At 54.7% G+C, this 13,190-nt stretch overlaps 1 protein-coding gene across 2 annotated transcripts in view; it reads left to right on the plus strand.

The window, feature by feature from the left end:
• Positions 1 to 10,457, plus strand: part of ADAMTS14 (ADAM metallopeptidase with thrombospondin type 1 motif 14) — a 77,647-nt gene extending 67,190 nt beyond the window's left edge. For both annotated transcript variants that reach the window (XM_072756231.1, XM_072756230.1), the window contains exons 17-22: positions 879 to 1,047; positions 1,530 to 1,662; positions 3,470 to 3,677; positions 5,848 to 5,977; positions 6,101 to 6,211; positions 8,422 to 10,457. In XM_072756231.1, coding sequence (XP_072612332.1) covers positions 879 to 1,047; positions 1,530 to 1,662; positions 3,470 to 3,677; positions 5,848 to 5,977; positions 6,101 to 6,211; positions 8,422 to 8,915 — 1,245 coding nt within the window. In that variant the 3' untranslated portion in view covers positions 8,916 to 10,457. The remainder of the gene's footprint in view (positions 1 to 878; positions 1,048 to 1,529; positions 1,663 to 3,469; positions 3,678 to 5,847; positions 5,978 to 6,100; positions 6,212 to 8,421) is intronic.
• Positions 10,458 to 13,190: the final 2,733 nt, after the last annotated feature.

Below are 13,190 nucleotides of genomic sequence, written 5' to 3' on the forward strand. Positions count from 1 at the left end.
TGGTGGCAGGGAGACCGTGGACAGGCTTTGTTCCTGGTGCTACCCTCACTAGCTGGGGAGGTCCTAGAGGGCAGCATCTGAAACCTCTTGGTGTCAGCATATGAATTCAATCTACATATATTTGCATTCACCTTGTATGTAATGACCACCCATACTCCTATAGCCAGTGATTTTCAACAAGGGTGCCAAGACCACTCAGCGGGCAAAAATAATCTCTTTAACTAACAGCGCTGGGGCAACTGGATTATCCACATGTAAAAGAATGAAATTGAGCCCCTACCTCACACCATATCCAAAAAAGAGCTCAAACTAGATCAAAAGCCTAAGTACAAGAGCTAAAACCATAGATCTCGTAGAGAAAATAGCAGGATCAGTTGTACAGCCTTGGATCTTAGTTGCGATACCCAAAGCGTGAGCAACAAAAGAACAATAGGTGAATGGGTCTTCCCGGAAACTGAGAACTCTTGTGCATTGGAAGGCACGATGACGACAGTGAGAAGACAAGCTGAACAGGATGAGAGAAACTATTTGCCACCATGTATCTGATAAGAGTCTAGCTTATAGACCGTCTACCTCCATCTTCTGGAGGCAGGTAGTGTGGCTGCCCTGGTGAGGATGACAGACCAACAGACATGGTTCCTGCCCTCACTAGAACTTAGGTCTGTGGGAGGGAAGATTATCTGCGAGCACACAGGCCGTCCTCGGGCTGGCTGTCCCATGCCTGCCACATGGCTTGCTGGTGTGAATGGTCTCCCAGGCCATACTCACTGCTGACCCCACATCCTTCCCTTTGACTCCACCTCCCTGCCCACCACCCCGCATGCTGGACTTGCCTCCCTGCTCTCCAGGCCTGTGCCAGTTGCTCTGCCTCCCCTCAGGTGCTCCCCCCAGCTGAGGGTGGTCCCCGCAGCAGCCTGGCCTACAAGTACATCATCCACGAGGACCTGCTGCCCCTTATCGGGAGCAACAACGTGCTTCTGGAGGAGACGGATACATACGAGTGGGCGCTCAAGAGCTGGGCCCCCTGCACCAAGGCCTGCGGAGGAGGTAATGACCTGTCCAACCATCTGGCAGCCTTGTGGGGGGAGCCCAGGGCTTTTCAGGGGAGGAACAGAAGTGGTGGGGAGGGCACTATCGCCTCTGCTTGATGTGTCCCTAACTTGTGCCCCACTTTCTCCTTAAAGATCTCTTAGTGTGACAGCCTGTCTGGGCAGGGCCTTGGGGCAGGAGCTGAGAGTGCTAGCAGCACTGGGGCAGGGCCTGTGCCCTGTAAGGGCTCCCCAGCTATGCGGAGAGGTGGCTGTCCAGAGCTGGGTCCCCTCCTCTCGCACCCTGCACTACACTAGGGACACAGGAGATGGGCAGATCAAGGAAGGCTTCAGAAAGTGACCAGGGCAGGAGGGTGCAAAGTCACAGACAGAGGTAGGATTGGCCCCCCAGGATCTCCAGAGTTTGCCAGCCTGGGAGGCCCCAGCAGAGCAGTGGGGGCCTGGCGGGACCCGGCCCAACTCAGCCTGCCCTCCCCACAGGGATCCAGTTTACCAAATATGGCTGTCGGCGCCGGCGAGACCACCACATGGTCCAGCGGCACCTGTGCGACCACAGGAGGAGGCCCAAGCCCATCCGCCGGCGCTGCAACCAGCACCCATGTGCCCAGCCCGCGTGAGTGCCCCAGGGGAGGGACTAGGAGCCTGACCTGTTCCCAGGGGCATTGCTGACCCTTAGTCGGGAGGAGATGCTGCTGGGCCTGCTTCCTCTGGCCTCAGGGCGAGAGGCACACGGCCCGCGCACCAGACTCTGCCCTGGGCCAGCGCTGCCCTCCTTGCCCATCTGTCCCCTATGGGGTTTCTAGGTTAACTTCCACTCCCAGAAGAAGCCCGATGCTTCCTTTGTTCTGCCCCTTCCAGCATTCTTTTACAGTGGGGAAACTGAGGCCCACATTGGGGACACGCTTTCCCTCAGTGATCCGAGGGGACTGTGAGGTGAACTTGATTCGGTACTTCTGGGCTCCAGGCCATAGCCCAGGGTGCTGACACCAGCCACCAGCCGTAGCCTAGGCCCTGACTGGGTTCCCTGGCTGGGGAGACAGGCTCATTGGAGCACAAGGTCACATTCTTGGGGTGATTTGGAAGGTGCTTTGGGGAGAAGAAGAGCTGTGACTTGTCGGGGATTCGAGGTCTGGCCTTCAGCGTGTCACAGAGATGGCCCAGCACCTCCTCGGCCCACATGCAGAGGCTGTGTCCATTTTCCTGCCTCATCGGGGTCCAAGCAGTCCAACTTGGCCTTGCTGGCCCACAGCAGCTCTGCTTCCTCAGGCAGGGGGAGCCTCGGGGCCGGGGCAGGAGCTGGTGACCAGCACAGAGCCCACGGTGTCCTCCCTATGCTCGGCCCGGCCCCCCTGTGCCCGGCCCCCAGCCAGGATACCCCCGCCATTCAGCCCTCTGTGCTTCCCATTCCCACTGTCTGCAGGCCACTTTGCCCACCACTGTCTGTGGTCACAGCGCATGCGGCGCCCACTCTGCTGTCATCCTGGCTTCTCGTCTGTGAAATGCCAAGTGACGCTTGGGGACTTTTTGTTGTTGTCTTTTAAAGGAAGGAGTTGACTGAAAGAGCCTTCATTCACTAAAAGATATCTTGGGGAAGAAGGGAGTGGGGATGGGGGGCCCTCCTGCCCCACTGTGAGAGCCTTCTGGTCTTTGTCTAACTCAGCCAGCAGTGTCTGCCTCTGGTGCTCTTGGGAGTTGCTCTGTGGCTTGAAGCTTGCCAGCTTAGCAGGTCAGCACCCAAACCCTGTAGGTGCTGATGGTCATAATCCTATTTCCTGCAATTAAGGAGGGCACATGATGAGATGAGCCCTGGGTGTTTTACTATATGTTGGCAAATTGAATTTAAATAAAATTTTTAAAAAATAAGGAAAAAAATAATAGCAACCGTATTATAATAATAGTACCCCAATAATAGTACATATCTACTGCGGGCATGCACTCTGCCAAGTGCTGTAAGTACACAAGTCCTTTAATTGTCCCAAGAGTCGCAGGGGAGGGGCTTCAACTCCACAAGCTGTGACTCTCGTCTGTCTTGCATACTGCTGTAGCTCAGCACCTGCAATAGCACCTGCCCAGGGGAGACACTTAGCTATTTACAAGGTGTTGAAGGAATCCTGATGAAAGATGGGGTCACTGGATCAAAGGGGTTACAGGATGCCAGATAGAAAGATGCCTTATACCCATTTTCCAGATGAGGAAACGGAGGAGGACGTAAGTGACCTCCCTAAGGCTGCACACCCTGGCAGCTGGAGAGCCAGGACCATGTGGTCTTGGTACTTTGAAGCTCAAACCCACTCCACAGCTCCTGCCTGCAGCAATTCAGGGTGGTGAGGTTAGGGGGTTGGAGGTGCAGGGAGTGACCGTGGGAGGAAGTGTCCCTCTAGTCCCCCCTCCCCTCCACCTTTTGCCTTGTCTGTCTCCAGGTGGGTGACAGAGGAGTGGGGTGCCTGTAGCCGGAGCTGTGGGAAGCTGGGGGTGCAGACCCGGGGGGTGCAGTGCCTGCTACCCCTTTCCAATGGTACCCACAAGGCCATGCCGGCCAAGGCCTGCCCTGGGGACCGGCCCGAGGCACGGCGGCCCTGCCTCCGCGTGCCCTGTCCAGCCCAGTGGCGCACGGGCGCCTGGTCCCAGGTGAGTTGTTCTTGGAGCGGGGGAGGAGCTGGGCCAGTGGGCACCTTCTCTGGGGAGTCTGGGAAAAGGTGAATCTGGGTGGGGGGCGGCTAAGAGGTGTGGTGCTCCCAGCAGGTAGAGAGTCTCTGACTGAATTTCTCTCCCCACATCGGATCTGGTCCAACCTGATTTTTCTCAAAACTCAGTCCAGTGGCTCCTACGTATGCTGGGCCACGTTTCTGGGCCAGGCCTTTGTATTCTTTCATCATTTGCTTCGACCTAGAACTGGGTCACAACTGGGAGGCATGAGCTAATATCCTCGTGACACGAGTGAGCAAACTGAAGCACTTTCTTGCATTTGAGAAATATTTCCTGAGTGCCAACTACATGCCAGGCGTACTGTATTGGGAATCCTGGAATCCATCATCGACTAGATAGACACGATTCTTGTCCTCGTGTAGCTTACAGTCTATTAAGAGAGACAGCAGAGATAAGCAAACCAATTACAAAAGCGTTTACAGGTTGCAGATGGAGCCGTGCAGAAATATATGGGGGTAACGTATCCAGGAGGGCTTCTTGAAGGCGTCACGCTAAGTGAAACAAGCCAGATGCAAAATGACACACACTCTATGATTCCACTTACCTAGAGTAGTCCCGTTCCTAGAGACCCAGAGTAGGAGGGTGGGTGCCTGGGGCTGGGGGCGGGGGGTGAGGGACTTCATGTTTGATGGGGACAGGGTTTCAGTTTAAATCTTTTTTTTTTTAATTTTTATTTATTTATGATAGTCACACAGAGAGAGGGAGACAGAGAGAGGCAGAGACATAGGCAGAGGGAGAAGCAGGCTCCATGCACCGGGAGCCCGACGTGGGATTCGATCCCGGGTCTCCAGGATCGCGCCCTGGGCCAAAGGCAGGCGCTAAACCGCTGCACCACCCAGGGATCCCCAGGGTTTCAGTTTAGAGAGAAGAAAAAAGTGCTGGACCTGGAGGTGGTGAGGGTGGTGCTTAATGCCACTGAACTGCACACACTTAAAAATGGCTATAATGGTGTTATGATATATACGTTTTACCATAATTTTCAGAATCTCATTTGGTCACAAAGATAAGCACGACAACGCTCATCATAATAGCAGAATTTCAGGCAATGTCCTAAATGCCCATCCGTAGGAGACTGGACCAAACAAATCAAGGTCCATTCATACAACAAAATAGCAGAGATTGAGAAAAATAAGTAAGCTTGAACTGTACTTAACCAAGATAGATAAACCTCAGAAAAACAGGTGAGAAAAAGCACGGGCGTATGAAGAAAAATCATTTCCAATGGGAGACCATGCACTTAAAGTTTGAAAAGGCACGGCACGGTATTTGAACATGTGCCAGAATGCTGATTGATGAAAGCTGCTGGTGGTATTTGAACAGGCTCTCGTGCCCAACTTCCTCATATGTTTCCATATGCTGGAAATATTACATAATAAAGAGTATTTTTAAAATAACCAAAAATCCCCGTACAAATTATGCAAATTTTATTTTCTTGTCCCTAATGTAAAGGCGTTATTTGTCTTTTGAGCCCCTTTGCTCCCAACGCCTTTCCCTTTCTGGAAGGAAGACACTTTTGAACCTGCCTCTGCCAGCTGAGTTTGGGTACATTGAGTCACAGAGTCATTGAATGTCAGAGGTAGAGGGGGTCCGCAGTGTCCCTGTCACCCAGCTCTCTCAGTTTAGAAGGTGTCACAATCCCGGTCCCTGCATCCCATTGCTAAGGTAACGTCAAGTGAGTGGACCTGCCCCAGGCCCCTCAGGCTGGCAGATCACAACAAGGGAGTTTGCCAGAATGATCCACAGAATATTTAAGGCCTGGGCGCAGACCAGAGGGTGGGCACAGGTAGAGGTGCTGGAGTGGGGTCCCTAAGGTCCCCTCCTGAGCCAGGATTAACTGTTTAGGTGACAAAAGGGGTCAGGGGGCTCTGAGCTGAGGGCGGTGCTGTTCAGCACCCGGTACAGGAGTACTGACCGTCGGTGTTCTGTCCTGGTGAGGTACTTAGAGCAGTCTTTGCGCGTCCCTCTGCTCAAGGAGACACTCAGCGCCGCCCTCTGGTGCTGTCCTGGGCATTGGTTGGCCTTTGGAGCTCACTTCCCCCTTCCTCTTGTCTCTCCCCCTTTCCTTCCCCGGCCACGGTGGCCCGGCCCACAGTGCTCTGCTACCTGTGGGGAGGGCATCCAGCAGCGGCAGGTGGTGTGCCGGACCAATGCCAACAGTCTCGGGCAGTGTGAGGGGGACAGGCCAGACACCGTTCAGGTCTGCAGCCTGCCGGCCTGTGCAGGTAAGCCAGATAGGATGGGGGGGCAAGGCCCAGCTCCTCTGTCCGAGCCCTGAACCCAGCCCGGCTTGCATTCTTTCCCCCCACAAAATGCCAAATGCTAGAGCTGCTTCTCTCCGCTCACAGGAAATCTCCAGAACTCCAGAGTGAGTGCTGACATTCGAGAACTTGTGACCCCAAAAGGACAGTGGGTGCCACAGTCAGGGCCCCTACATCCCATTAACAAGATATCATCAAGTAAGTGTATCTCTGGAACCCTCCTCCCTGCCCCAGACCTTCCCGTGGTCACCATGTCACAAGCATGGGCCATGCGGTGGAGTAGCCCCAGCTTCCAGTCTCTGTCCACGTGATCTTAGCCTCGTGGATCCTCAGATTCCTCAGCTGTGAGCTGGGGGTGCTGCCCACGCTGGTCCACAGGCCCTTATCTGCACTTCCAGAATGTTGAAAGCTGCGAGTGTTTCCCTAAATTTGGTGCAGACTCATTTGGCAGCAGAACTGGCCTTACCAGGAGATCAGTTATTTTGCTATTGAAACATTACCACAGTTACAGGGGGACGTCCCACTCCCCAGAGGGGTGTTCTGTAACATGAATATTACTTTTCTCACTTCGAAAGTTCTGAATTATGAATCACTTCTGATTTCAAGATTTGGGGATAAGCAGTTACAGATCTGAGCTGTCTTCATAGGGCTGTTGAGAGAATTAAATAAGATAATGGACGCACTCCTGCCTAGCTGTCAGCTAACAACAAAAATAGTAGTAGTACTTTCTCTCTGCCTCATGATCAAGAGTGCATTGGTCCATCCTCCCACCTTTCCATTCATCTGTCTATCCACCTACCTACCTATCCATCCATCCATCCATCCATCCACCCATCCATCCATCCATCCATCCATCCATCCACCCATCCATCCATATCCATCTACCCTTCGATCCATCCACCAATCCGTCCATTAATATTGACTGAGCACCTGCTATGAACCTGGCCCTGTGTTCTGTGCTTCCTTTCTAGATTCTTTCTCTCTTTTCCTTCCTCACCTTCTCAAGGACCAGTGTCTGACATGAGGAGTAGAAAAATCATGACCCCAACTTTTAGTGGAGGACTAACAGCTGTGTGACCCTGTGCAAATCCTTAAACTTCTCTGAGCTTAGTGACCTCATCTGTAAGAAAGGGGTCTCACTAGATGTCCTCAGAGTATCTTTTGGCTCTAGCCTTGCTGCTGTGCCGGCTGCACAAGTGCCAGGTTTCCTTCCCTTTTCTGCCCTAAGCAGAAGATGGGCTCGGGATTCCGGTCCTGGAATTCTGGTGCCATCTAGAGGCCACTGGCTATCCAATTTTTCTCCCTAATCTCTCTCCTGTTCCCCTAAACCAGCACCTCAGCACCCAACCCCCATTCCATCCCACCAGCCCCCCACCCCAACCCCTTCCCCAGCAAAAATTAATAGAAAGCAAAGTTCCTGCCTTTACATTGTCTGGAGAGATCTATCTGGAATTGTCACAGAAACACAAGAACATTTTTAGGTGATATTTGAACCAAAACAAATAAAACTCCTATAGAGGGCACCCCTGTATGCCAGGAACTTTATAAATGATAACATTATGGTATTTATAACCATAATGTTATTATTCACCGGTAAATGTCCAGCATTATCTCCATTTTATAGGAAAAGAAACTGAGGGTTGGAGAGTTTAAGTGACGTGCCCAAGGGCTCACACTTTTTAAGTGGAGCACCTCAGTTGGAATCCAGATCTGCTAGATTCCAGCTTTATTGGTGGAGCTGTTCCAAATGTTGTTGACATGGTTCATCTGCTGGTCACAGGTGTGGGTTACCAGGCACCTGCTTGGCCCTGGCCCGAGTGGATCAGTTCCTTTGGGTTGATCGGGAGGGGGCGAGGGTTCCCACTTCATCGAGAGTGGGGTTTCCAAGCTTTGCTGCAGATCCGAACCACCCAGTGCCCAGGCCACACCAACTGTCCAGTCTCCCTGGGTGTGGGAGGTGGGCGCTGGCTCGCTGTTAAAGCTCCTGGGCGATTCCACTTTGCAGCCAGGTCTGGCGACTAATGATATAGGGCCATGGTTCTCAGATTTCTCCATGCATTGGAATCTCCTTGAAGGTTTTGTTAAAACCCAGAGCCGAGCCCCACCCCCAGAACTTCTGATTCGGTAGGTCTGGATGGGGCCTAAGAATTGACATTTCCAACAGGCTTTCAGGGGATGATGCTTCTTGTGTGGGGTCCCTACTTTGAGAACCACTACTCTAGGGGCCTTAGTTCCTCTTCCTCTGCTTACCCGGGCCAGTCTCTCTGTTTAGGCGGCCCTGTGGTGCCCTCTGGGGAAGAGCTTCAGAGCAAGTCCAGCTAGGGCAGGAGCTAGAGGGTCTGCTGTTGCTGGGCTGAGTGGGAGGCAGAGGCATCCCCCCCACGCTGGTCCTTGTGCTGTGTGTGCAGCGGAGCCCTGCGAGGGGGACCGGTCCATCTTCTGCCAGTTGGAAGTACTCGATCGCTACTGCTCCATCCCTGGCTACCACCGGCTGTGCTGTGAGTCCTGTACCAAGAAGGCCCTGGGCCCTGACACCAGCCTGGCCCCTGGCCTGGCCTCACCACCACCCTTCTCCACTCCCGGGAGCCCTTTACCGGGACCTAGGTCCCCTCCAGATACTGTGGAGCCCACTGCGGGGCCAACGGGATCAGATGACCATCAGCATGGCCAACCCACCCAACTCCCAAGACCTCTGGGCACCAGCTCCCCGGTGACCCAGCACCGCTTTACTCCCCAGAAACTGCGCCCTGGAGCATCGTGGGGCACTTCCCCCAGCACCCCCTGGGGACAGCCTTGGGGCTGGACCCTGGCACCTACGTCGGTCTCCGAGGATGGAGGGGAGCTCAGGGAAGACCCGAAACACCCAGGCACCAGCCTCCCCGCCACTTCCTTGGTGACATGAGCCCCACCATGCCTATCCCGCCAGTCAAGTTTACACTGTGTGCTGCCTCAGAGACCGCCAGCTCGGAGGACACACAGCGGGGCAGGGGCAAACACAGACTTCCTTTTAAATTATTTGCCTTCTTGTTGTTCTAGTTTGGGGCTGTGACACTTCACCCCGCAAAGCGGGTGTGCGAGGAAGAAAAAGATCAGGGAAAGCCCTAACCGGAGATACCTCAGCCAGCAGCCAGGGTGACACAATCGAACCTCTCAGGGGCTCCTGTCTATCTCCTGGCAGGACTGAGGGCCAGCTAGCACCTCCTCCTCACGGCCACACTGTGGGGGGCCCACACTGGATCCTCTTCGGCTGCCTGCCTTTGCCGGAACGTTTGGGGACCGCTGTGGAGACCCTGTCTATCTGGCCCCTCTGCTCAGAGAGGCCAAGTGGGACCAGGGGAGGTGAGGAGGAGCGCTCTCAGGGTTGGGGTGCACGTGGTCACGAGGCTCTGGCTGCCGGACTGGGGTGGGTGGGAGGCAAGCTCATCTCAGGCCCAGCTCTTCACAGCAGGGGCACCACACAGCCCCTCCAGTTGAGGCCAAGAGGTGGAATGCAGCTCAGTGTTGGTGGCCACCTCTGCCCTTGCAGATGGCATTTCATGTTACTTCTGGTGCTCCCCAGCCTCACCCAGCCCACCCCAGAAAAGGGGGCTCTGGGCACTCTGGAATGCATGTCTTCATCATCCCGGGGGGTCACAGCTGGTGCTAGACCACCGGCTGAACAGGGAGTGTCAACTTTGGTCATCATGCTGTGGCATGAGGGGAGGCTGACCTGAAAGGTGACTTTGTGGGACAGTGAAACATGAGTTCTCAGGTTGTGCCCCATTGGTCACTGCTCTCTGCCAAAGAGTGCTCCTGCTGGGGTCCAGGGTCTTCTCCCACCTGGCTTGGGCTGGGCCAGACATTTGAGGTGCTAGGGCAAGGGGGTATGGTCAGGTCCCCAGGCTGAGGACCAGAGTCCCCCCCTCCGCCCCCGGGGCCCAGTGCCCCAGGCAGGATGTGAGCCTTTGCCCCATCCTGAGAGGACATGGCCCACAGGGCTGTGGGGCCTCAGCCGCCCTCCGTGTTACTTCCAAAGGCAGGTAACTTCTCTAGACCCTCTGGTTCTCAGGAAGCCACTTGGGTTCCCAGGATTTCTCCCAGTGGTCCTTACTCCCAGTGGTGCAGAGGGTCTCCCAGGCTCCTCAGCAGATGACAGAGGTGGTTGCCAGTCTTCCTTCCCTGGGGCAGGGGGGCTATTCTGAGCCAGGCAAGAGGACTAGGAGCAGTGGGTCCCTGCCTGCAACCCCTGGAGAATAGAGGCCCTGGAGGGAGCTCCTCACATGTCCTCTCCACCTGCTGCCACCCACCCACCCCCGCCTGGGATGCTGTGGCACACGCTGCATCATTCCTGTGAGACCCAGCCTGCCTGTGTTAGGGGTATAAATTCTTGTGCCTTGGAGATCCAGATCTTTACACTTTCATGTATTTATTAACATTGTCCTTGGTGTTTTGTTGGACCTCAAAATGTTGTGTTGTGTTTTTTCTTGTTCTCTCTGTTTCAGAGGAAAAAGATACTGAAGCAACTTTCTCATGTGCTCTGCTGGGCAAGATGATGGAGGGGGTAGGGGGTGGATGGGGGGCCCAGGGGCATAGACCCTCAGCCTCTCTGCCTTGACCTCACTCATTCTGGGGCTCCCTGGAACTCAGTATGGAGAGGCAGGAACAGAGCTGGGAGCCTCGGGGTTCTAGCATTGAGTAGCTCTGTGGCCTTGGGCAGGTCACCGTCCAGAACTTGAGCCAAAGGGTGGAAGTGCCTGGGAGGTGGTTTGGGGTGTGCTTTGGCGAGAATGTTCTAACTAGCAGAGCTGTTCGAGCAGGCAAGAGGTGGCTTCCATAGAGGGGGGGCAAGTGTTCTCTCCCCAGAAAAGTCCAGGCTGAATGAGAGTGCCACGCAGGAGGGGGAAGGAATGTGACACAGCCCAGTGAGCGGGCGGGCTGACCTAGAGCACCTGTGACTTAAAACCACCCATCCGTGCCTCACAGCTCTTTTGTGTCACACGTCACTAACCCACCACCATGCTCTTCTGGGGGGGGGGGGGGGCTGCAGAGACAGAGGGAGAATCCTACACAGGTTCCTATAGGCTTAGACACGGATAGGGGGCTTGATCGCACAGCCCTGAGATCGCAACCTGAGCTGACATCAAGAGTTGGACGCTTAACCGACTGAGCCACAGGTGCCGTGCCCCCCGCCCCCGCCCACCGCCACTCTTCCCAGACCTGTCCCAGGAGACAGCTCCTGCCGGCTGTGGGGCTCAGAACCAGGCACAGAGACCCCCTCCAGGCCTCACATTGCCTGTGTGAGGACAGTCTGGCCTGCAACTCCAAGCTCCAGTTATATCCATGTGCAAACAGCATCCCCCTGAGAATCACCTGAGCTAAACAACCACCACTGGAGCCTAGGAGTGCACATAGTGACCTGTCACGCCTTGGGGGGGGGCAGTCTTGGGAGATGTGAGCATAGGCCCCACAGTTGCCCTCGTGACTGTCCAGGCAGGGAATTCTGTGGGCTAAGGCACCAAGAGTGTGGCCTGCAAAAGGCAGGATCCTGTGGCCCCGGTGAGCATGTGCCCTTGGCATGGTGGGCAGAGTGGGGTCCTCTGAGAGCCCCAGCGCCCCAGCTCTGACAGCTGGCAGGGATCACGCGTGGGCATGCATGCCGACGCGCCCCCATCTTGTGCCATGGCAGACAATGCCAGTCTGTCGCCACACTGAGCCTGGGCTGCCATAGGAACCCTTCATAGAGTTGCCATCACCAGGACGAGGGGCAGCGCCGCTGGGCTGATTTGGTAATTTTAACGCCGTCAGGAAGCCCTGTTTAGCCATCTCTGGCAGTGCCGTATCTCAAGACAGGCCTATGGTGCTTGAGTCCAGGGAAAGGGACCCAGAAACCAGCCCTGAGGAACCTCCACTGACTCTTAGGGCCCCACAGAGTCTAGTGTGGGGGTGAGACCGCTCTAGAGAGCCTTTGGGCCCTAGATTCTGAGAGACATGACCCCATTTGCGCATCTGAAAAATAGCAGTGAAAGCATTGGCCCTGCCTACCTGTGAAAACTCAGGAAACCATACAACCAGGAAATGCAAGGGACGACGGAGAAGGTGTCTCCTAGGGACAGCATCGTTCCTGGGGTACCCCTGCTGTGGAGTGTAGAGGACCCGCTCTGCTGGGAGGGCCAGGTGAGCCATTGGGTGTGCACAGAAGTGCACAGGAGTGGGCCAGAGTCAGAGTTTGGGTTCCTGAGAAAGCCCCCAGACCCCTACTTGTGGAGTCCTGCCCCTTCTCTGGTTTCCCTGTGGCCTGTCCCCTGCAGGGGCTGTGGGCCCAAACCTGGGCAGCCCAAGCCACAGCCTGGACCAAAAGGTACCCATATCCTGCTTAGGACGTAAAACACTACAAGAGAACATCAGTCCCACCCTAACAGCAAGAAAAAGAAACAGCCTGGTAGTCTACAAAGTGGTACTTTAAAAAAAAATTTTTAAAGAATTTATTTTAGAGAGCGAGGTGGGGGTAGGGAGGAGAACGAGAGGGGGAGAGAAACTCAAACAGACTCCAGGCTGAGTGTGTGGGGCTCAATCTCATGCTCCTGGGATCAGGATCTGAGCTAAAACCAGGAGTCAGATGCATAACCGAATGAGCCAACCAGGAGCCCCTACAAAGTAGTACTTTTTTTAGCTTATCATAGGGGTGCAGTTGCAAGGCAGGCAGGTGAACTAAATTCCAAAGAGCAACAAGCCCCTGTCAGCAGAGAGGATACATATGCTGTTCTACGGAGACAGAGCATGGGAGGAAGTGGCCAACATAGGAGCAGATAAGAAAATACAAGCGGAGTTTTAACAAATTTCTAAAGATTAGTGTGACAATTTGGTATCATCAGGTGCCCTGTGTGCAAAGGAGACAGCCTATGCCTGCTCTTGTCCACAGGCCTCTGCTGGTTGCACGCGAGAAAGATATAGAGCAGGACAAGAGGCCCAAGAGATCACTCTTCTGGGCTCCAGCCAAGTTGGAAAGTGCAAAATAAGAAAGCAATACCTTGGGGTGCCTGGATGGCTCAGTGATTGAGCGTCTGCCTTTGGCTCAGGTCGTGATCCTGGGGTCCTGGGATCGAGTCCTGCATTGGGCTCCCTATGGGGAGCCTGCTTCTCCCTCTGCCTGTGTCTCTGCCTCTCTCTCTCTCTCTCTCTCTCTCTCTCATGAATAAAT

This window comes from Vulpes vulpes, chromosome 4, assembly GCF_048418805.1.
Source record: "Vulpes vulpes isolate BD-2025 chromosome 4, VulVul3, whole genome shotgun sequence".
NCBI classification, from domain to species: Eukaryota; Metazoa; Chordata; class Mammalia; order Carnivora; family Canidae; genus Vulpes; species Vulpes vulpes.